At 43.8% G+C, this 24,537-nt stretch overlaps 1 protein-coding gene across 1 annotated transcript; it reads left to right on the plus strand.

Moving 5' to 3' along the window:
* Positions 1-2,495: 2,495 nt before the first annotated feature.
* Positions 2,496-18,232, plus strand: usp31 (ubiquitin specific peptidase 31). The gene is made up of 16 exons (XM_056578447.1): positions 2,496-3,728; positions 4,005-4,139; positions 5,321-5,415; positions 5,517-5,609; positions 6,197-6,332; positions 7,402-7,549; positions 7,993-8,173; positions 8,620-8,731; positions 9,706-9,800; positions 10,318-10,395; positions 10,770-10,899; positions 11,615-11,734; positions 12,977-13,202; positions 13,650-13,808; positions 14,125-14,277; positions 15,236-18,232. The coding sequence occupies exons 1-16, from the start codon at positions 3,204-3,206 to the stop codon at positions 16,774-16,776; spliced, it is 3,927 nt and encodes a 1,308-aa protein (XP_056434422.1). The 5' UTR covers positions 2,496-3,203; the 3' UTR covers positions 16,777-18,232.
* The last annotated feature ends 6,305 nt before the right edge of the window (positions 18,233-24,537 follow it).

Consider the following 24,537-nt stretch of genomic DNA (forward strand, 5'->3'; position numbering starts at 1 on the left):
AAGCACAAACAATGCAGTAAGGCCAAACTAAGAGAATGAATCAGGACCTGTGGAACTCACACCGACACACATTGGTCGCACAGACTATAATGGCTGATTTGCTATCAAGTGTCTGCACTTGATTCCCCAAATTATAAAAAGTTAACTTCATTTTGAGAAGAAGAGGCAAAGTGAGTGTCAAAGCAAGGCCACCCTGTATCCAGTGATGCGACGCCGTGTGACCCCTGCCTCTTCGTTACCATGGACACTTTAATAGAGAACTTCCTCTGCAGGTTTGAAGCACTCAGAGCATCTGTGTCTCCCGGTATCACATAACAAGCTCTGTGGTGTTGTGAGATCGTAAAAGATAATGATGGGTTATAGAGTTCTGATGTATCATCTTTTTTTATTGACAGCTTTAATGCTTCAATGCATCTTTCATTGTAATCATGTTACACATTGAAAATATGTAACTCTACAATATAACAGAAATATAGGTTATATTGCATAACAATAAAAAACAACCTTTTTTTGTGTTTCATTGAGCTGATTGTTTATATATTCATAATGAGAGAGATATGTTGACCTATGAGCAGGTAACCATAGTACACTATGGTTACCTGCTTATTATAAATATATTAACAATCAGCTCAAAGAAACATAAAAAAAAAAGAACAGAACATGAAGCATAAAAACAGAAGCAGCTAAAGTACAACTGTATCACTAACATAATAATAACAATTACAACATTATGGCTATTATTTTTAAGATCATTGATGCACTTTTCATTAGCAAATGGAGAGAATAACATAGTTGCTTGGTCTGTTCCACCTGATATCCAACCAGAGAGAATATAAATGCAATACATATTCTCAGAAAAGGGAGCAAAACATTGTATCCTTGAAATGATCGTGATGACAACAAAATACACATTTATGAAAATAAGTGTTGTTAGACTCCCAGCCCAAATATTCCAGGTTCTAGCCCACTGCTCAAATCATTCCTGAGGAAGATGTTTCACCCTGATGAAATCTGAATTCATTAAACTCACTCTATACAAAGTCTAATACATGAAATATGTTGTTTTAAACATTTTAGACCTAAGTTTACTATAAATACTATAGAACCAATTATTGGGTTGGAATTTGAAACCCTGTTACATTTTTTATGAAAAAGACAATATGAAAGCACACTGTTTCATGTTTGTGAAGAGAAACAACAACACACATTTCCAATTAATGTACTTGACATGAACATTATGTAGAACATGGACACTTTCCAGTAGCTGTCTATCAAGCATATACCATTCGATGCAATAAGCCTAGGTGTGAAGGAATGCTGCCCTCTGTCGTCACTAAGTGTTAAGCGCAAATAGACAGAAATAGTACGATATGGCAACTGGGATTTTTAAAATAATTATGCATAGTTTTATGTGATGTATCACATCTCAGTCTTCTTATTTGAAGATAATAGCTGAATAATGCTTTCTCCAATCAAATTGACGAGCATTAAAAGTCAAACAAAAATGAATATCGATTTTCTTAACCCCCTTTTGAACATATTTATTCTAATAACACCTTGCTGCTTTGTTAAGAGTAATATATATGACATAGACATACACTTAGCAGACCCTACTGGCAAACTGAACCGGTTTAATGCTTTTTGACTCGGATGACCTTAATAAATGGCTCTAACAGTGATAAGTGGAATCTCATTATGCATTCTCCTCCCTTGACAATGGGCTCCACATTGAGTAACAAATGATTTCTCATTGATTTTAAGTAGCTTTTCAATCAGAGACAATTTCTCCACCTTATAGAGGATCTTTTGAGGGCTACATCTATTGAGATGCTTGGCATGCCAACCACAAACATTCGACATCTTGAATACTTATTTCAAGATAGAGAAGATTATGTAGCTAGCTACAATAGGAAACTTCAATGTATATTACTCATATTTACCCAGAATATAATGAAGAAATATCTGATCTTAGTGCACCGTGTAGCTGATCCTGATTGCATTGATTATTTCCCCTCGACCTGAGGGTTAACGTATATAATTAACCTTTATCCAATATACAAGTTGCATACAATATGTTCAGTCAACTAGAATGATTATATTACATATTTTTTGCCAAAGCAAAAGCATGTTGGACACAGGTAGTTTAATTCCAATTCCTTTGTCTCTAAAACATTTAAAATGTATGCTTCCTAAGAAGTATTAACGATTGCTTTAGAATGATTGGTTTGCTTAGAATGTGTACACTTTAAACATGCTTTATTTGTAATCTACTATAATAACTTTTAATTCTTATATATGCATTTGTTAATTGTGTGAAAGTAGGTAACTCTAGTCTAGGCTAATGTAAAATTAGCACAATTCAGTCATTTACAATGACAAACCATTTATACACATTCCTAATAATCCGAATAAAAACTAGGATGAAGGTAGTCATTTTTATATGGTCGCTGCATTTCATAACAACGACTTTTGCTTTGAAAGAACTTAGACCGGAAGTTAAAATATAACAGTGAAATACCAACATTGCAATAATTAGTTTTTGCAAGATGTGACAAATGTAAGGTGAACCATCCTCAAGAAACCGAATGCCTGTGGTTTATTCTTGTCTTTTGCAATGGCGGATATCCATACACTTCTCATGGGGACTGCAACCCGACCGGAGGAGAAATTTGCCCTACCTCTGCTAGCCTGTGTTGTTGTTATTGCTGTACCGTTAACATTAGCTCAGTTAGCTAGCAGCGTAAGCACTGTCAGCTAGTCTGGCTAGCCCACAGCGTTTAGCTACCCTTAACCAAGAGACAATATTGGCGCAAGCGACTCGTACAAAGTGCTGAAATGCTGACAGGCGTCAGGTTGATTAGTGTACTGTGCTGTTAACCATCGCGCTATGATGGGTTAAGTTGTTGTGTTAGTAAGCCCGGTTACTTTGCAAGTGAAAAGACGAATGAGGTAACTATATTGGACGGGACACATCGATAAATATATAGTTGGCTGGGGATAGCTAATGCTAACCACCCTGCTGTGTACACCTGGTTGGGGCGAATGCCTTGAGGGTCATCTAGTGAGTCAATGCTTCTGAGTTGCGGTCGATGGTTCGGGGGTTAACGCCTGAAACTGGAAAATGGCTCTTCAGTTTGCGCATACAGCATTTTTTTGGACGCTGTACTGGTGATTTTGTATTTTTTACGTTCTAAAGAGAAATCATGTCTAGTAAAACTGCAACCAAGGACAAGAAGTCGAGCTTCGGCAAGAAGCTCTTCAGGCGGGGCTCGGTGCGTTCTGTGGGCAGCTTTATGAGCAGAGTTCTGAGGACTCTTTCCACACTGTCCCACTTTGTGTCTGAGGTGCCAACAGAAGACGACAAGGATGATGGAGGCTTTACTTCATTCAAAACTGGGAGTAAAGATCTGCATGTGGATGACAGTGACATCGGCGCATTCCTATCCGGAGACAAGGTTCCCGGAGTGTCAGGTCTCAAGAACCATGGTAACACTTGCTTCATGAATGCGGTTCTGCAGTGCTTGAGCAACACCGAACTGTTTGCTGAATATCTGGGTTTGGAGCAGTACAAGGACGATGAGTCGAACGAGGAGAGACCTATTACAAACGGAGTGCACTTACAGAGGAAAGCCCCAGGGAACAGAGGAGAAGTGACAGAACAACTTTCTGGACTCGTTCGGGCCCTGTGGACGTTTGAATACACCCCTCAGCACAGCAGGGAATTCAAAGTAAGCATGTCAAAATGTCTTTCATGAATGAAAGCAATTCAACTATTGTTTAAACTTTTTTGATAATGATAATGTATTTGCATGAAGTTGCAATCATGTCATTTAAAAGATATGCACTTATTTTTATAATGATATATCTAAAATGCCATTCACAAAGAAGGGAATCCAATGTATCATCCTAAATGTTCCGTACGGTAATTGCAAACGTTGATTGAGATGTATTACTCTGCAAACATAGGACATGATTATTTTCTAAGTATTCCTTTCTATTTACAGAATGCTGTGTCCAAAAGTGCATTACAATACAGAGGGAATTCTCAGCATGATGCTCAGGAGTTTCTGCTGTGGTTGTTGGACAGAGTTCATGAAGACCTTAACGCAGTCAATCCTGACAGTGGACCTGCTATCAGGGTGAGTCCAGGGATTGGTTAAGTTGTATTGTGTTGGGAGTCCAGTTACTTCCATTGGTTATCACAAGACTTGTAGAAACAGTTTGTTATACGAATAGAATAAAACCTACAGTCCATGATAAACAAACTGCTGTTTGTGTCATCACAAAGTGATTCTTTTTGTATTATTATTCGTAGTCAGGTCTGTAATGCAAAATGGATTGACAAAGGTTTGGGTGACTTTTGGGTTCAGTGATCTGCAGCTTATTGTTAACCCTTCTAGATAGTCGTTTTGTTAAGATTCTATTTCATATGTATATCCTGATTCCAAAAACATTGGCTATACCTTTTTTAGACAGTAGTGCATAGCTTAACTTTATCCTTGTAGATGTGTAGGCCATACACATGTCACTCATTTTTAAAAACAAATGGAAGAAAAGGAGAAAACTCCCAACAAAAGCTGAAGGGCCCTAAACAGAACACAACCTTTTGTCAGGGCAGGGCGATTCACAGGTACATGTAACATGACCTCAACAAATTCCTCGCCGTTTCGCTAGGTATGTTGGAGTATTTCACAACAAAATGCCTACCTTGTGTTAAGCTCTCAGTTGATTATATCCGTAGAAGGAATCTGATGATAAGGTGTGAAAGTAAAGGCAGATAATATGTTTCAGCCAGGGCTGCATCCGTTTGGCTCTCCGACTGTTCAGCAACATCATAATTAATTTACTGCAGGGGTTTCTGGCCAAACTAAGTCCATTGGAGATGCCAATGTGATTAATCTGTTCCATTAAATATAATATCCTCATTTTGATTACATGTAGTAAATGGGATTATTATCCTTAAATAATTAAAGTCGTTTCGTTGTCTGGAATAAATGCACTCTTCCAACGATGCCAGGGATCCATTTCCCTGAAGTAAATCTATCTTTGATGAAGGGCTAACCCTATCAATTTATAATCTACACATCTTCGTAAAGATATGTTTTGAAGGTTGAAGAGTGCATACATTTCATTTTGAAAACTATTTTGATAACTATATAAATATAGATTTCCTTTAAACCTTCACCATTATTCAAAGGACCATATGTAGTAATAGTTTCACGATACTTCATAAACTACGGGGAAGTTGATCTCCTGTCATTGTTATGGCTCTTGTTAATGCTTTTCTGACACCAAGCCCCTTTTGCTTTTGACCACTCAGCCGCCGATTGAAGAAGACGAGGAAAGCGTGGAAGGCCCCTCACCCCCCCTGTCTGCAGGGTCCTTTGTGCAAGAGCTCTTCCAGGCTCAGTACAGGTACACACTACATCAATACTCTCTCAGTATTTGGCTTACTCAGTTTTTCTATGCAAGCCCTTTCCAACACCGATCCTTCAATCTGCTTAACTCTCCCACAGGTCCTCCCTTACCTGCCCCCATTGCCAGAAGCAAAGCAACACATTCGACCCGTTCCTCTGTATCTCCCTACCCATCCCTCTACCACACACCAGGTGAGTGCACGGTGAAGCCGTGTGTGGGTGATCTGATGGGCACCGAGGTGTGTTTCACCTGGCAGGCCACAACACGCTCCTAATACGGTGACGAGTGGCAGTTGGTGGACTCAATTGGTTTAATCGTCCTGGAGGCTCGACTCCAGTGAATGGACAGGGGTTGGTACTTGGAACGGCACACACTGTAATTTAGCTCGCCCGATGTTCAGCAACCTCACAATTATGGTTTTGTGCTTTGACGCAGAGGAATTGAATGCATGGTTAAAGAGGGGTCCCAAAAGAGTCTTTTTTTTTTGTGTGGGTGGTTGTAACAGTGTAGTATCGTACGGTCAATGTCATTGTGAGAACAATACTTTTGTGTTTAGCAATACTCCCAAGGGGTTCTACAAGGTAATGAGCCCAAAACAACAATAGTAATATATAGTCTGTCGTTCGGTGGATGCTTTATCCCAATTATCTTTGAGTGAGCATGTACTAAGCATGGGTATACTGCGTAACGTCTTCGGATACTAAGTCCAGTCTAGAACATGGCTCAGAGCTGCCTCTCTTCTGATCTCGGCGCCCGTTCCCCTCACTTCCTCCCCCAGACCGCTGTATGTGACGGTGGTCTACCAGGGGAAGTACTCCCACTGCATGCGGATTGGCGTGGCCGTCCCCCTCGACAGCACCGTGTACCGGCTCCGGGACGCAGTGTCACGGGAGACCAAGATCCCCATGGACCAGGTGCCCCTTACTGTGCCCCACACACACACACACACACACACACACACACACACACACACACACACACACACACACACACACACACACACACACACACACACACACACACACACACACACACACACACACACACACACACACACACACACACACTAAAATGTGAGCTCAGCACCCAGAAAGGACCTGGCGCAGTTGCTCTTTTGTATGCTTTGTGACTATCAGCGGCTAGAACCGTTTAAAAGTTTACGCTGAATGGGCAGTTGGGTTCATCGTGTCACCGAATGGGCATTTACTACAGACATTACTACAGACATTTTAGTTCCTGTTTCCCAATGACATTGATATTGGTCAGACGTTTGATTCCCATAGTTTGTTGAAAGTTATATTTCATATATAGACATTTTGAGTTGGCTTTATGACGGTTTTATATTGTGTCCTTGCTTTGCACATATGTCTCACATGAAAAAAATAAAATAATATAGTCCTCAAAATACAGTTTCACCAGCCATTTTAACCAATAGTGTTGGCCTAAATTGTGGGGAGACCGTAGCCTTAGATAACAAACAGAATTTCAGAATATTCTCAGTTTGTTGTCGTTGTAAAGCACTTTGATGATGCAAAACGTATTATCTTCGAAGGAAAGAAAACGTGTGGAATTCAAGGATGGTTTGGGAAGCCATTTGAATCACTGCTCAGGGCCTTGTGGCTGTGTGCTGTGGTTTGAATGATGTACGTTATTCCAGCCGATTATGTACTGAATCTAACTGGTGGCAAGCAAGCATCTGGAATGTCTGGAATTATGACAGGGAATAGTTATACTTGTTTAAGTCAGGCACCGAATTAGATACAGGAAAATATGCTGGTCTGGGTTCAAAGAATTCAATATGTCAAATATGTCAAAGGCAAGTCTCAGTGGAATGATGACATAATTGGATGATTGGAGGGACATGTTTTGATTTGTTTGTCAGTTTAATAGCCGAGAGGAGTCTTTTCTAAGTAGTTCTTTTCTAAGGCTCTGTTTACTAATTAGGTGATTCAGGTTGTAAAGTGTTTATTTGCCGTCCTTCAGTTCGTCTTGACAGAAATGTACTACGACGGCTTTCACCGCTCCTTCTGCGACGACGATGACGACCTCGACATCATTCAAGAGAGCGACTCCATCTTTGCTTTTGAGACACCCGAGACCTTCAGGCTGGAGAACATTCGCACTAAGAGAGGTACGCCACACTGGATCGTCCTTGGCTGCAATCCATTTGTATTTCTATAGCGAGATTTCACTTGACCTCGTTTCCTACATCTCCAGGTGCTCCTCCCCGATTGAAACCGTCCCAGTGAGTGCTAAAGAATAAGCAAGCTACTATACATAATAAGCATGAGGTCTATAAGCCTTAAACAGCCGCTGAAGCTGCTTTCGGATCGAGTGCCTTCACAGGAAGTGCTGTGGGGATATTAATGCCGCTGAATAAGGTGTCTCAGCCGTCTCATCTATCATTTCCCACGCTACTTTATCCTCCTCCTCGCCCATGAACTGATACCGCTCGTCTCCTCGGGGGAACGGTGAACGATCAACAGGAAGGAGGACTCCGTTTTGGAATGCAGCCTTAGTGTGAAGGGTATGTCACAGATCTGCGGTGGGGCTCACCTAATCTTCGATCCTCAGGGAGTCTACTGGCCAATCTGAACCAGAACAACCTGAAGTACGGCGCGGAGATGGGCAGGACCCCGTCGTTCATGCAGGGCGCCATGACCCCTCTGGGTGCGTCGCCCAATAAGAACCTGGGCCCGGAGAAGGTCATCCTCCTGGTGTGCAACAGGGCCTGCAGCGGGCACCAAGGGAGAAGGTACTGCAGGAGTCCTCCTCACGCTTTGATCGTCTTGGGTTAGCATTGGCGTAATTCATGTTGAACAGGTTTTTGTCATTCTGATCATTATATGTGGGCACCATGTGGATAGGTTTTAAGAGTAGGAGTAAGTATAAGAATGCTGGGAAAATAATATTAATAATATTAAATAGCAATTTTTGCAAATATAGATGATGTACGTAAGAAACAACATCATGTACGTAAGGAAAATATGACTTTATATGGATGCACTTGCATAGTAAGAAATCAATGAAAGAATTCATCCCCAGCCCGTCTTTTTTCTTTTCAAAACCTAAAATAGTTTTATCCTGGACTATAGCAGTCATATTTTCCTCCAGATTCTTTGCAATCACGATATTCTGACTAAAGGACCTTGAGCTAGCAGCAGTAATGTTGAATCCTGTCTTCTTTCCTACTCGCTCCAGGTTTGGTCTCCCATTTGTTTTGTACATGGAGCGCACGGTGACCTGGGACACATTGCAGAAGGAGATTCTGGAGAAGATGCGTCATCTGTTAAGACCCGGGGTGTACATCCAGGTAAGAAGGGGTCATCAAGCATGTATTAGTTGGAATATATCGTTACAAATATACAGAGGTGGGGGTAAGTCACTCATGTGCAAGTCACAAGCAAGTCTCAAGTCATAACCTTCAAGTCTCAAGCAAGTCCCAAGTCACTGTGGTGAGAATCAAGCAAGTCACAAGTCAAGTCATTGCTCAGGTCAAGCAAGTCACAAGTCAAGTCATACAAAAATCTGATGATCTAACCCAGTTTCCACATTTAAAAATCGGTAAAGAGAGTGGTTCATAAGTTGAGTTTTATTTCAACATTAACAATAACAATGTCTTAACATTAACAATAACTCCAACTATTCAAAACATTCCAAAACCATTATGTGAATAGGGCCAAAACTGAAGGCAGCTCTGTCCATCACAAATGTCCAGGTAGTGGTTCAACTGAATTTGGGGACTGGAACTTGAACCCTCTTCATTTTTTTGCGGTATGCTGAGAACAGTCTGACACTCTGGCTCTGACGGTGTAATTTTACTTGAAAATTACTTGAAATCCTTATCATAACCCACTTACAGCCACTGAGTTAGAAGTAGCCTACTGACATGAAAATTAAACAAGTCAATCATCTGTGGAACGGGCAGGGCTCGAAAAACTCCAGCCAATGATTTCCAGACCCACCGAGTGGCATTGGACAGTACACAGCCCTAATATATAGATCCATATTTTCTTCATGAGTCAGGGAAAAAGGAATGCACAAATATTACCACTGAAAGGAATAAATAATCAAAGATAAGCTTGTTTAGGCATGAACTTATCAGTTGGGTAATATTTCAGCTTGTCCCCTTTTCATGCGGTATCATCGAGGATATGCAAGAGTAGTGTGGTGTTGTGTCATGTCCCATTGCACCACAGCAACGGCACAGCCAAGAAACCATTAACGCGCAACTTTTCCTTTCAGTGGATCAATTCAAGCTACTGTGTTTTGGTTGTCGTTCCTTAGGTGGGGCCGTTCAGTCTGCGAGTGGTGGGCGTGGTCGGAATCACCTACCTCCTTCCCCAAGACGACCAGCCACTGTGCCATCCCACCGTTGAAAGGTCTGTCAGCAGCACTTACTTCACCCCCGACTCTGCCATGCATTCCAACAACCATGTGAGAGAATTGCTATTCTCAGTTTCACAAGCTCCCCCCCTCCCCATCTGATTCCCCCCCTCAACTCTGGTATGACAGGCCCTGACAGGAGGGTTGACAGGCTCTCATTTAAAACTGTCTGCTCAGCGGGTTGAGTAGGTTTCTAACCGGTGCCTTGCCTCATATCGGTGACGTGTTCACAGAAAAACCGGTTACATCCTCACAAAGGCTCCATATGGTGCCAGCATCAGACATGCATTGATTGTTTGTTTGCATACTAAATCTAACCCTATTATGCCATATAATTATCTGTGTCGTTTGATTATTTGATGCTTATCCTTGTTGTATTATTGTTTTTTTTTCTCGTGCGTTACTGTAATGAGTCTCTTGAGTCATGTTAATAGGGTAGGCGTTGACAGGCTTTTAATTTGTAATTGTGGTGATTATTTGGCAGCGTGTTCAAAGGTTCCTTTACCTCCGCAGAGCGTACAAGTCCTGTGGACAAGGGGGTCCGCCACATGTCAAGATCGTGGTCGAGTGGGACAAAGAAACCAAGGATTAGTAAGTTCAACCAGCCTTCTTCTGAACCTGGTATTAGTCACACTCGGGTGCAGAGTGGCGCTGTATTCCTGGCACTGACAACTGAGAAACAAGCTACGTAATTGTAACATGAGGATGATGATTATGATGAGGATGATGAAGCGCCTGAGTTCCAGATGTTCCAATATTTAACCCGTGTGCAGCAGCTTCATAGATGCACGTCCCTTGATCACATCCCAGCGTATCACCACTCTATTCCAGAGAAGTAAACCCTTTTAGATCCCAGGCTTTTAACCTTCCCCGTCTGTGATAAATGGACTACATTACGGCCTGGTTTATAAGCAAGATCCAAGTCACGACTCGTGGTGCTTTTTTCACTGTGATCTCCTCCACAGTCTGTTTGGCCACACGGGGGAGGAGTACATTCCCGACGCAGAGAGCGTCTACCTGCACAGGGAGCAGCACCATCAGCCCCAGGCCTGCACACTGGCCCAGTGCTTCCAGCTCTACACCCAGGAGGAGCAGGTAACGCCGTCAGGCACACTTACACGCCCACACCCACGCGGGCACGCGTGTCCATGTGCCAAGCCTCATCCGCACACATATGCATGTGCACACGCATTCAAAGCTAATGCAGACATGCTCAAACACACACACACACACACACGCGCACATAATACAATGACACACGCACACACGTACTGTGTGCTCGCAGGCCTTCATAGAACTCACCAGCAGAGACATAACGCAGAGACACAACACAGTCACGCACACACCTTCTGGCAGGCCAGGGTCGGGGTTGTTGTCGCTGAGGGACAGTGATACTGCGGGACGAAACATTTCACTCCTGCTGTCGAACAGGCTTAGCGGTTCAACTTTCTCCTTCTCCCAGCGTGTTTGTTTTTCTGCCTACATCTCAAATAGCTTTCCGCCCGCTGTGGGTTTCAGCCCGCAGTCTATTCCTTATTTCCTCGCATTAAAGTCAAACTTTAGAGGCCAAGTCCAAATGCACTCTGTGGTGGAGTTCGCCTGGTAGCGGGTATTTTTTAAACAATGTTTTATTGAAGAAATAGTTTTCGGGACGCTTGCGAGGGCCCCTCTGTATGTAGCCCCCCTTCCCTCCCTCCCTCCCCCCTTCCCCCCCTCCCTCCCTCCCTCCCTCCCTCCCCTTTTATTTTTATAAGCAATGTGGTTAGAGCGTGGCCTTGAAGCCCGCCGGCTGGCTGCCCTGTCTCCCCAGCTGGCCCCAGACGACGCCTGGCGCTGCCCCCACTGCAAGCAGCTGCAGCAAGGCCGCATCAAGCTCAGCCTGTGGACCCTGCCGGACGTGCTCATACTGCACCTGAAGAGGTTCCGCCAGGTACGCACCCACACACTGCTACCTACCGCACGCTCACGGTACAGTCAGTCATGTGGCGAGGCAGTCAGGCTGTGGCTGAGGACTGTCAAGGAGTGTTACAGAACAGTTGCATCAAATAATGTTGCATGACGACTTTCTGAAAAGCAACACTGGCCAGAGTAATCCGAACACAAGGTTAGTTTGTTTTGTGAGAGAGTTAGAGAAGTTCCTACTTTATTACCAGTTTTAGTAACAAGATTGTCCCCACCAGTCCCTGGAACGAACTGTCCACATATAATGTAAAAAAAAAGACAGATATAACAATATAAAGTAAGATTAATATTAGCGTTAGTTCATGAACGTTACGGAGATGTAGCATTTCAACCACGTGTTCTTTGTTCAACTAACAAAGGGGGACCAAACAGTGACTACACAAATGTTTTGTGGCAGAAGTCGTTTGTATTAATTGCAATGCATCCTCCCCCTAATCTTTGCCGCTAAGCCACAAATGCACACTAAAACAAGGAGTAAACCACTTAAGAAAGGAATAAAGAATCACTGGTGACTAGACCCTCTTAACACTGCGGAGAGTACATTGAATTGAAAGCGAAAGCTGTGTGACTGTTTTTTTTTTTCTTGCACGTCTATGGAAATCACCCCCTGATTACGAAGCAGGCGCAATCCGAGCTGTTAAACAGAGAGGGCTCTGGAACAGGAAACGGGGGAGAGGAGCATTTGAAAATGGCTACAATCTGTCAAGATGAATAGTGACTCCTTTTTCGAAAAGCTGTCTCCCTTTTTGCGGCTTCCTCTCTGCGACGGTGCCGTGGGAAAATACATTCCGCCTTCACCATGCCAGCCAGCTTACCGTGGCGTGTTGGATCAATTACGGACTGGGTCCTGAGTACAGAGTCCTGTACAGTACGGCGTCGGCTCTGGCCCGTCTGCACACACACAGCGCTTTTCTTCTAACTCCGAAATATTCCCAGTGTAGAATTCCTCTAAACATGGTTGTGTGTTATAGCCCTTATTCCAGCTTCCATTCCCCAAAGGATGAAACCTAATTGACCTCATCGGCTGCCATGATGATGGTGAACAGCATTGAAAGGGAGAATGTTTAACGAAATAGTCTTAACTGTTAAAACCAGTTGACTTCTTTCTCACTGTATGGTTTGACCTGTTAAAACGATATGGTTTTTGAATCTTCCGGTGGACTTGTGTTGACTGTGTGCTGCGTTGTGTTTCCGCTGTGTGCTCTCACAGGAGGGCGACCGCAGGGTGAAAATGCAGAACATGGTGAGGTTCCCCCTGCTGGGCATGGACATGGCGCCCCATGTGGTCAAGAGAAGCCAGAGCAGCTGGAGCCTGCCGTCCCACTGGTCGCCGTGGAGACGGCCCTACGGCCTGGGACGCAACCCCGACGACTACCTGTACGACCTCTACGCCGTGTGCAATCATCACGGCAACATGCACGGCGGCCACTACACAGGTGACCACAATGGGTTTACTGATGATGGACTTAGGCTGGTTTTTAAATTTAATCTGGGATCCAGCAGATTACGCTTTCCTGTTTTGTCAGAGTCTAATGGCCAGTTGCTGGTCAACGCATTGTTTATTTGAAGTCTTTAAGGCACTTCTTCTAAGAAGGTTGGTGTCCGGACAGAATGTTTTTAGCTTGTCTTCCCCCCGGAAAAAGTTTCACTGGTGCTGCCTGCCAAATTTGTGTTCGCTATTAGCCAATTACAATCTTACAGATCCCCGCCTCCAGCAATGTGATTGGTCAAAAAACAAATATGAAGCGAAAGCAAGGGAATTGCCCATTCGCCCATTTTTGAGCTTGTCTGCCATCAGGCTTTAGGTTATTAATCCAAAAACAGATTTATGACCCTGCATAATAGATCAGCCTCACTCTGACTCGTTCTCTTTCTCTCTCTAGCTCACTGTAAGAACTCCATCGACGGCCAGTGGTACTGCTTCGACGACAGCGAGGTCCAGCCAATGGCGGACGACGACGTGTGTCACCAGTCGGCCTACATCCTGTTCTACCAGCGGAGGACCACCATCCCCTCCTGGTCGGCCAACAGCTCCGTCGCAGGTACGCGTCCGGGAAGCCTCGAGAGAGAGATTATAGTCCAGCAAAACCTTTTGGGCTTTACAATTTAGAAAATTGTGTCATAAATCTATTTCGGTCAACTCTTTCAAAAATCCCACAAACTGTTTGTGACTGTGTAAGCCCAGGTAATGGCCTACTTTATGGGTTTCCACCATCAGTCTAACGGTATAATTAAACGGACGACCTTGGAGGAAAAGATCCTTCAATTGGTGAAATAAGAAAATCTTCTCCTTTCTCATTCTGGTCCCATTGCGCCCATGCTGAACTGAACTCTAACCCCGGGCTGTTTGATTGACAGGTTCCACCAGCTCGTCCCTGTGTGACCACTGGGTTAACAGGCTGCCAGGCAGCCGGCCCGCAAGCCTGGCCTCCGGTGCCTCTTCCAGACGCACCTCCATGGCCTCGCTGGCCGAGTCTGTGGAGTTCTCCGCCGAGCGCTGCGACGACGACGGTGAGAGAGGCTTTTTAAATTCCTCCTCTTGTCTGCTCGCTGACATTTTTATAATGGAATTCTTTCTTTCTTTTTCTCTTTTTTTTTTTTACATTCCACTTTCCGACATACCTCTTACTGCAGGTTGTGTAGTTATTATAAAGTCATATTCGTTACGGCGGTAATTCTGCCCTGCAAGGGCACACAGTTCCCTGAGACGCAGTGCAGGTTTAACACGGTTTGTCGTATAAAAGTTATCACTTGTGGCTTAGTACTTAAGTGCAGAGTCGAATGGCGTTTTGTGGCAGTCAAACCCTGCAGCGTCAGTGGAATATTAAGGGGCTCGAATCTTCGGTGTCAAATCGATGTTGTTACACATTGGAAATCAACTTTCGACTGGGCCTTTTGGCCACCTTGTCATAAAAGTCAATTTTCCTTAGAATGGAGGCATAATAGAGAGGCAAAAGGTTTTCAGAAGGGGAATTGAACTTGTGAAAATGCAGCTACAACCTTGGTTATCCTTTTGAATATAATTTACAACAAGAAACTGAAATTCATTCAATACAGAATTCCGTTAATGTTATGACTCCCCCAAGGTTATGCAGTTAGATGTGTGAAGAATTCAAATATTGTCAAGAACATGATTATGATATTTCAATCTACTGAAAGTCAATTTGTTTGATTAAAATACACGATTTGTCATCGTGTTCTACAGTATTATGTAAATGTCAAAATACTGTGATTAATTATATAGTGCTTGAATAGTTGACGGCATAGAATAGTCAGGCATTCACAAATTCAAAAAAAACGATGCTTATCCTCTTATAGGACTACTTCCCCTTTACTAAAGAACCTGTTCTGCAGCTCTTATAAAGGCGGACGCCCGACATCCTCCGTCATTGAGGACGTTATCTTAAGTGCATCCTAAACGGTGCGAGGGGAAACGATGGCTCACTCGGTCTTTTCCTTCTGTCCTCAGGGGGGTTCTCCACCCGACCGTTCGTGAGGAGCATCCAGCGACAGAGCCTGTCGTCGCGGTCCTCCGTCACCAGCCCGCTGGCCTTCGGCGAGGCGGGAATGAAGCCCTCCTGGTCCCTGTCGGCCAAGCTCCAGATGAGGTCCAACTCCCCGTCCCGCTTCTCCCTGGACTCGCGCTGCTCTCCGCCCCTGGAGCGGATCGGGGAGGCCGGCGACGACAAGGTGTCCACTTCCTGTTTCGGCAGCTACAGCAGGCACGAGCGCTACTTTGGCAGTCGGGCGCCGCTGGCCGTGATGGAGAGCAACGCCGGCGACCAGGAGAGCAACAACCGCTTCCTGGATATGGTCTACACCAAGGCTCCGCCCCCCCTGGATAAGAAAGGCACAAAGGGGGACACCACCGAAAACAACAACCAGATCACGGCTCAAGACCAGAACGCCCTGACGCCCCAGACAGCCCCGGTGAAGGAGCCCAAGCGCAAGAGCAGTATTATCGGGTTCGGCTCGCGGGCGGAGAGCACCACGTCCACCAAGGCTTCCAACAAGGCGGAGCAAGAGAAGAACTCCAAAAAGCGTCTCTGTTCCCCTCCGACCCAAAAAGCCCCGACGTCTTCCGGCACTCCGGTCAAGGGCTCAAAGGTCATCAACAACAACAACTCCATCACCAGGGAAACCAAGAGTGTCAGTGCCAAGAAAGTCACCCTCACCCCCAGCGGCACTCCTTCCAAGAAGAAGGAGCCGTCCCACCCGCCGCCGGCTCTAGAAGGGACCCCGCTGCGGAAGCAGTGCCTGGGCTGCTCCACGCCGCAGTCGTCGGCGTCCCCGTCGCCCACCGCCAAGAAGACCTTCTCGGGCTTGGAGAGGACCTTCTCGGGCCTGGAGAGGAGCGCGGCGGGCGGCAGGAAAAGACTGATAGAGCGGAGCTTCAGCCGGGACTCGGTGCACACCAGCCCGCTGGCCGACCCCGCCCGCGGCGGATCCGTAGCCCGCTCCGCCCTGGCGAAGAGCGGCGGCCTGGAGGTCAGAGTGGAGCGCAAGTCGTTCCGGTGCTCCAGCAGCAGCTCGTCCATCACCAGCCTGCGCTCGCCCAGCGTGTCGTCCCGGGACCTGCGGCGCGGCAGCAAGTCGGAGGACAAGGGCCTGTCCTTCCTGAAGAGCGCCCTGCGCCAGAGGGAGAGCCGCCGGTCGGCCGACCTGGGCAAGAGCAACCTGGTGGCCAAGAAGGAGGCGGAGCGGGCCGGCGGGCGGCCGTCGGAGCCCGCCAAAGACGGCGGCAGCGCCGCCAGCAGCGGGGAGAGGCTGGACAGCAGCAACTCCTCCAGAGAGACCAGCGAACGCGAGGCCAAGCCCCGCGGGAAGGAGGCGTCCAGGCCCACCAGCGCTTTCGGGAGGACCCTGTTGAGCGTGGGGAAGTCCCGGTCTTCCCTTACTGAAACGAGCCCGAAGCTTCCGTCGAACGCTAAAAGACCTGTGGAGAAGGTAGCGTCTTCCAAGAGGCTGTCGTCCAGCGTGCAGTCTCCGGCGCGGACGAGGCCCAAGTAGTCTGTGAGTCGTAGCTGTTATTTTGGGGGGAATGCAGGTTTTACTTTGTGCCTACGTTGCAGGGAGCGCCGGCTGTATTTGGAGAGGATCACTTCTTTTGATGCAGTGTTTTGTACGCGGGCATTACAGTCATCGAATGGCTCAGATCTGAGTCTCAGCGGCCATAAAAAAATTATCCATATTGGATGCAAAGGAATGATAGACATATAATACTATACTTCCAGAAATTACCCCTCATATTTTAGGGTCACATTTGACTATTGTCAATTTAATTTGGCCTTTTTAGTGTTTTGTAAAAATACTAATCAAAAAAGTTGGGAATTTAAGGCGGGGGGCATTTTTAAGTTGAGCTTATTTTGATGTTGCTTGGACAACATTTTGGTCTTGGACGACATGCATGTTCGCCGTGCCTCCGTTTTGAGGATACGCATATTGTTTGTAGTTCAGTTACAAGCAAGCTAAGTTAATACTAGAATACTGCAAAATGTCTTACTGGATCCATCTATGCAAACTCTAAATCAAGTAAAACAAAAAATACACTTTCTAACCTTTTATGCTTAATGCCCTGCCACAGGTAAAAAAAAACATCCGTAGTGGTTTAATTGGCGACTGTGGCATGTAAGGGACATTGCACTTGTGCGATGTCTCTTTAATACTTGTGTAGCCAAAACTAAAACTGTTGCATTTTGCCTGACCGATACGATTATAAGATTATCTCTGACATGGCCCGCTGTTATCTTTTCAAAGTCAAATGCCCTTTGCTGTACAAACAAAACATCAAAAAAGGTCTCTGCGCAAATATGGGAGCTCAGTTGATTTGTAGATAAGATAGACAAACGTATGAAAGAGTTGCATTCAAAACGTGGGTCGATTTAGCATTTCTCAAAAGTTTAGTTTTTTACCATGGGTGTCAATCCGCTCAGACAGTTTTTGGAACATCACTTCTGACTAGATCACTTGTTTATTAATGGTGTCTTCCTCTCTTAATAATTTACGACATATTGACAAATAGTTATTTTGACACACTTTAAATGAAATGTTATTTTTTAATGATCAAGCTCTGTTTTTACTTTGGATTTCAACTTTTGAACCGAAAAGTTCGCTCTCTGAAGGCAATATATCATAAATTATATATCTATATATATCTATTAGAAGAATGACCGTTAAAGCGCCTTTCGAAGCAGTCATGGATCCCATATTAAGCTACTACTCTCTTGAGAATTAATGTTCCATCATAGCTATTTGTATACAAGCAGTTTCCTTTCCCTTCTGTTACGGTGCATTACGCGAACCTAAGAACTGAATACTATTTTTTACCCTGTAAATCATTTTAGAGTTGATCTCAGCGGTGTGACAGCCATTGGGTTTGGAGTGGATGTATGAGTACCTTTCTAAGATCATTCGATCTCGGGGGAAACTATTAAGAAATCATTTACTCCTACAAGGTGCTGAAAACGACCAGTGCTTCCAAGTCATAACACTCTCCTTATCTTAAATACCGATGTGTTTAGAACTGTGACCAAACTGGCAATCTATAAAGTACATTGTCGTGTTTTATCATCACCTGTGGTACCTATTCCGGGTAGATAATGTTATTTCTTTTCGTTAAGCCAAAGCAAAGGTGTGTTAAAAGTTGTCGAACACTTCGATTGTATTTCGCCTTTTAGCGGCCATAATTAAAACGTGGAAGTTATGTAGAATCACTTCTATATACACCTTTAAACACCATTTTGTTTTGCCACTGTTAAGATTATCCATGCCGCCGTTGTCGGCACATTTGCAGCTCTGCCTATAGTCTTCCATAGAATATTTATTAATAAGACTCATACATTGATTCCCCAAAGCCTTGACTGAAAGTGCAATAATTAAGGGCAATATGGTCGTCTTATTCACAGGTATGCATATTACTGGTAGCAAAGTGCAAGGTTTCCTTCTTACTAGTGTGGCCAATGCGTTGGCAAAATGCAAAAATAAGCAAAGCTCTGTCTTCCATTAACATTCTCGGTGTAAGCAATGTTTGCGTAGTAACAGAAAACCTGAAGTGTGGGTTTCAGAGTAGACAAAATACAATTTGAAAGACGTTCTCTACTGCAAGGCGCTAGACTAGAGTGACAGTCGCTCCAGCCCTGCTAGATGTAGTCATCCAACAGCATTAGTGGGACATTGCAGAGACTGTGTTTGAGATACATAACCTATCATTAGTCCTCTGCTTTTGCTTTGGTGTGTGTTACAGATGTCTGCCGTTGGAAAGATATTTTGTCTAGTTGGAGAAAGCTGGTCTTTTTTTACTTTTGCTCATTTTTGCTAAATTGTTAAACGTATTAACAATATATAGTTCCAGACAGTTCCTCTGAAATGGCCTCGTGTGTGTGTGTGTGTGTGTGTGTGTGTGTGTGTGTGTGTGTGTGTGTGTGTGTGTGTGTGTGTGTGTGTGTGTGTGTGTGTGTGTGTGTGTGTGTGTGTGTGTGTGTGTGAGAGAAATATCCAATATTAAGCCTTAGATTTGCTTCTATACAAGTTGCTCTTTGCAAATACTAGTAGGTAAAAAAAGCTATCATGTTTTGTTTTGAACTTCAGTGACATTTTAAAGATACATTGTATAACTTCAATCTACATATACGCCCATATGTTCCTATGTCACGATCCAGGTAATTTATTGATGGTGACGCCATATCATTTCTACCTCATCCTGTACTGTGCAGTAAATATGGTGATACATATACCTTTTCAAGTCGGGGCTGATCCATTACTCCACATCTGCCTGTATGAATATATGCAGGAACGAATGTGTGAGCCCCTGGAGGGAAAAGCAGAGTTTCAAAGTGAGCCAGAAGCCCTTCAGTAACCGTGGCCACTTCATGCCATGACCAGCGAATAAGGCTTGGGTCATTTTCTGCCTGCAAATTATTTTATCTTAATCTCTCTTTGACACGCCAAGAGGCCTCTGTGAGATAATAAGCAATGTTCAATTATATTGTCATCGGGACAAAACAAAAAAATGCATAAAGTTTTTATGATTTCAACGAAACTAACGAGAATTGCAAGACAATGGATCAAATCTTTTTATATGTTTACAGCCCCCCCCCCCCACCCTACCCAATTCCAGTTGTTTGTGTTTACTCGCTTACATTCAGTTTACTTTCTCTTCTAATGCTGGTATCCTTGTTCCTTGTACAGGCTTTCAGTAGCTGGGTGTGGAATGCTGTAGTGTGTGTATATGTGTGTGTGGGTGTATGGGTCTGTGTGTAGGGGCACAGCCACGTGTGTGTGTGTGTGTGTGTGTGTGTGTGTGTGTGTGTGTGTGTGCGCGTGTGCGTGCGTGCGGGGTCTCTGATGCTTGATTCATCATTAACTATGCAACGAAGACGGCTGCTTTGTGGCCCAGAAACAGACCACGGCTGGTACATTAGCGTTTGCTTCTTTTTTTTTGCACAGCTCATTTTAACCCCAGGAATCGAAAGGGACCGAATGTGTTCCGTCTTCACTCTATCTTTCTTGGTATATTATAATCAAGGATAATTTTTCATCGTGAAAGGGCGTTTTTCTGGGTTGTTTTTTTTAACACTATTGCTGTTTTGTTTGTTATGTAAGGTGGTACTCTGTTGTGCTGCCAGTCTGTCCACACGTAGAATGATGCGCTCCACTGTTCTCAGAAAAGAGTCCCAGTCTTCCTCTCTATTGCTCACACCAGCAGGGACGTCAGTAGCGATCCCTCCCTTGGTAGATGGTAGTCTAATGTAGAACAGAAGAAGACGCAAAAAGAGCCAGTCTACCCATTGATTCTGTACTCTGCTGCTAAAATGGTAACATATTGTCGTTCATAACGATCCCCCCCCCCCCCTCGACTATAAGGTATCTTCTCATTGTGTGTGTGTACTTTATATGTACTGAAAGTGGGCTTATTTTGTTAATGGGTCTAGCGAAATGCGTGTGTAAAAAAATAAATAATGTAGGTCTTACATTGAGCTGTATCATGTGCGCGACAAGGACGAACATCCATGTCATTTCTCAGTAGACGTTCAGGGCAGGTTCAGAAACGTAGCATCTGAACGATAGTAGCACTCTGCAAAAAAACCCTCAGTCTGTGAGACTGCTCCTTTACAGTGTATGTCTGTGTGTATATACGCTTCCGAAGTCACTCGTGCAAAAACACATTGTTTTTGTTGTTCATGCTGTAGTACTGCAACACTATCGTTACGTTAACACTAACTTTAAAGGGGTGATTGATTGTACGCGTGAGGCGTCATCGTAGGTGGGTTTTTCAGGTTACACGTTCCGAATTTTTTTTCCGAATTTTCCAAACGCAATAAATTAAAATCGGGTGATTCCCAAAAGGGTGCAGACGGCGGACAGAAACAACCGTTGTCTCAGCGGCACCGGTGTGCACTTAGCCATGGACATTAATGTTGAGTAATGACTCCACGGTTAGGACAATTAACTTGTGCCGTCTGGGGTAAAGATTAGGCGTTCAGGAGGCCCCCGTGCCAGGGATGTGCGTTTTGATTCAATTCAGCAGCCTTAAGCAACTACCGTCTGTATGTCCCCTGTAGGGTAAGACACAGGTGGTGCACATTTGGAGAAAGGGTGCTAGTTCTTGTTTTTTTTACAGTGACATGAATGTCTTTTTCGGTCAACTGGAAAAAAAATTATCATACTTGGAGCCTATACACCGCAGCATTAATAAGATGCTATAACCGCTTCGTTGTCTGTATGGTCAGCAATCCATTCCCAGTATTGATTTAAAAGGTGTTTTATAGATCAACATATATTCCATTGTCTGTGTTTAGGGGCCTGATGGGTCTGATTTATACTGTACATCTGTTACATTATGGTCTTTTCATCTGCATCAGCCTTTTTGTTTTGCGTTTTTGTGCTTATCTCTAATTTTAAGTCATCAATGTTATTTATTTTTTTTATGTTGAAATGTGTATGCACTTTTAATGATTTTCCTTTTTGGGGGGTTTTGTTTTATCTTAAATGAATGCATATTTTTTAAGGGAAAGACAATTTTGTTTTTCTCATGTGAGAACAAAATGAGAAAATCTGAATAAAAAAATGTTAAACATTGATCAATCAGGTGTTTTTTATTTCTTCAAATGTGTGTAGTATTCAAATTTCCACAAGGGGGCGCATAACTCCTTCGAATGGGCAGGATTCCCTATGCTCTGTGTTTTTGCCTGCAGGCCCTACCTTTTTGTTTCAGGTAAGGTAAACATTGTAACTGTTAGTCCACTTTTTTTTTTTGTTTGGCACGTGCAAACATTCAAACCAAAGCAGTGAAATAATTTACCATTCACTTTGTCATGAGTGCATTCCCGTGTTCATCATCAGAGTATGATTGTTGAGGGAAGTCTGGTCTGCCAAACCTATTCACGACACGCATGTAAATCCAGCTGCTTCCTGTTTACTCGGCGGTTTAGTCTCATTCAAATGGATTTCAAAGCCATTTCCTTTGCCTTCCAAGATCCAATTAATCCTAAAAATGCTTGCCTTGAGGTTAAAAACAAAGAAATCCCAAATCAATGGCAAGATCATAGGCCTCCTGGTCAGAAGAGTCAATATTGTTCTCGAACAAAACCATCGCAAATATATGATTCAACGACAGATGCAACCGCGTCTGATATCAATTTCACTTCAACACTTCATACCACACATCTAACACCTGAGCGCTACGGTGTGATTAGTGGAAAATAACACTTTTTTTGACTGTAAATGGAAGCAATATTAGCTTCTTTAAAAGTGGCGCGAGGAGTTCCATCAAATAAAAATAAATAAATAAATGACTTTCATCTGATTTCAAAGTGCACTTGCAGTTTTCGCCATTTTCTTTTTTTGAAGACTGCTGTGTAGGCCTATTCCGTTTCCCTTTCATTAGGCTCACCGGATTCACAGCCCTTTCGTCAACGATGCCCACGGTGGCCACTCAATAAGCTATGGTAAATCATGCTTTTCTTTACAAGGGGAAAGAAAACCCACTTTAGGCTGACAGGGGATAAGGTTTTTTTTTTTTCCTTTCTTTTTTCTTACCTCTTAGTTGGTGTCACAGAGCACTAATGATGTCCTCTGCGCTGACCCAAAGGGGAGAACCCGAGATCGCCGCCGCCTGTCCAACAGTTCTGCTGACTGCATCTCGCGAACGCACGCGCGCACGCACACGCACACACACACGCGCACACACACTACATCTCCTGGTTAACATAATGGCTCATTAGGCCTACAGGCAATGCAAGTTTTATCTCATGGCAGGGGGCCTACTTGTGGGGACACATAAGAAAAAAAACTGATGTCAAGTCTTGGGGTGCTACATGTATACACGGTTACAAAATAGTAATTCAACTTTTATCCAAGTGAAGTCATTGAATGGTAAGTAAACCCTGTTATTTGTGTATGTAACATATGTATGTGCATATATATATAGGCTATATGTATTTATATATATATATATCTATATATATATATATATATATATATATGTTTATATTTGTGTGTGTATATACCGGTGCATATATATTTGTGTGTGTGTATATAATATATACACACATACAGGCTATATATTATATAGGCTGTATATGTATATTGTTGGAGTGTGTGTGGAGATGACTGGTTTAACCTGTGCACACTGATTACTCAATGTGCAACAGGTGTGCAGCCTGACCCAGCCCCAGAGTCCACTCAGACAGGGCCAGGTGAGGCTGCTTTAACCAGCCATCATCCATACACACTCAAACAATATAGGTATGTATATTTTTATTTCTTTAAGGGCATTCCATGCCTTGATGAACGGGAGACTAAAAATAGACAGGAAATTGGGTTGAAAGAGAGGGAACGGAATGTAGCATAGGAACACATGTTGGAATCATACCTGGGTCGCTTTAAGGAGTACCGCCTATGTCATTAACCACCGGTTGCAACCAATAAACCGCCATTTAAGCCTGAGAAAAAAAGATTGATCGACTCGACAGTCATAAGGGTTTTAGAAATAACACATTGGGTTCCACAAGTGCGAGGGAGTTGTCAAGACCTACTCGCCCAAGCTGGAAGGTGCACAGCACATACAAAACCACCAATCTGGAAAAGTGTTTAAAAGCCCAAAGTAGCATACTTCGTAAACTTAAGATCTTCCCCTGTTTAACAACTTTTGACTTTTCGTCAAAAATAACACAAATGTTAACCAATACTTCTTGAGACCCAAACTGAACCATCGTCATCCAAGAATGAGTAAGTGAAGTGATGATGAGGGTTTTGGGTTTATGAACCCTTCAAGGAGAAGGTTAGGGGGTTGGGCCTCTTGGTATTGGACACTGGGGAATCGAACCCAGTAGCTTTCAGCTGGAAGCACCCTGGCTGTACCTTGCCCTATATATCAATTGGTCAGCACAGAAATGTTAAGATAAGATGTGCTTTATTAATCCCACACGGGATAGTTGGTAGAGTATCTTGTATAGAAATATGTCATTTTCTATATAGAAATGTCATTTTCCAAACAAACAAATAAATTGTGTTATGGTCAGTTCAGGCTAGGGAGCCAAATTGCATGGGTTTGTAGACTACATTTAAGTCACAATTGTGTATGAGGTATGTTGACTGATGCCTAGCTTCTATAGCTTCTCCATACGAGTACATAACCAAGGTCCTCTTCATCAGATATGCCATGCTGTTGCCAGTGCAACACAACACCTTGAGACACACACACACACACACACACACACACACACACACACACACACACACACACACACACACACACACACACACACACAC

This window comes from Gadus chalcogrammus, chromosome 2 (genome assembly GCF_026213295.1).
Source record: "Gadus chalcogrammus isolate NIFS_2021 chromosome 2, NIFS_Gcha_1.0, whole genome shotgun sequence".
Classification (NCBI taxonomy): domain Eukaryota; kingdom Metazoa; phylum Chordata; class Actinopteri; order Gadiformes; family Gadidae; genus Gadus; species Gadus chalcogrammus.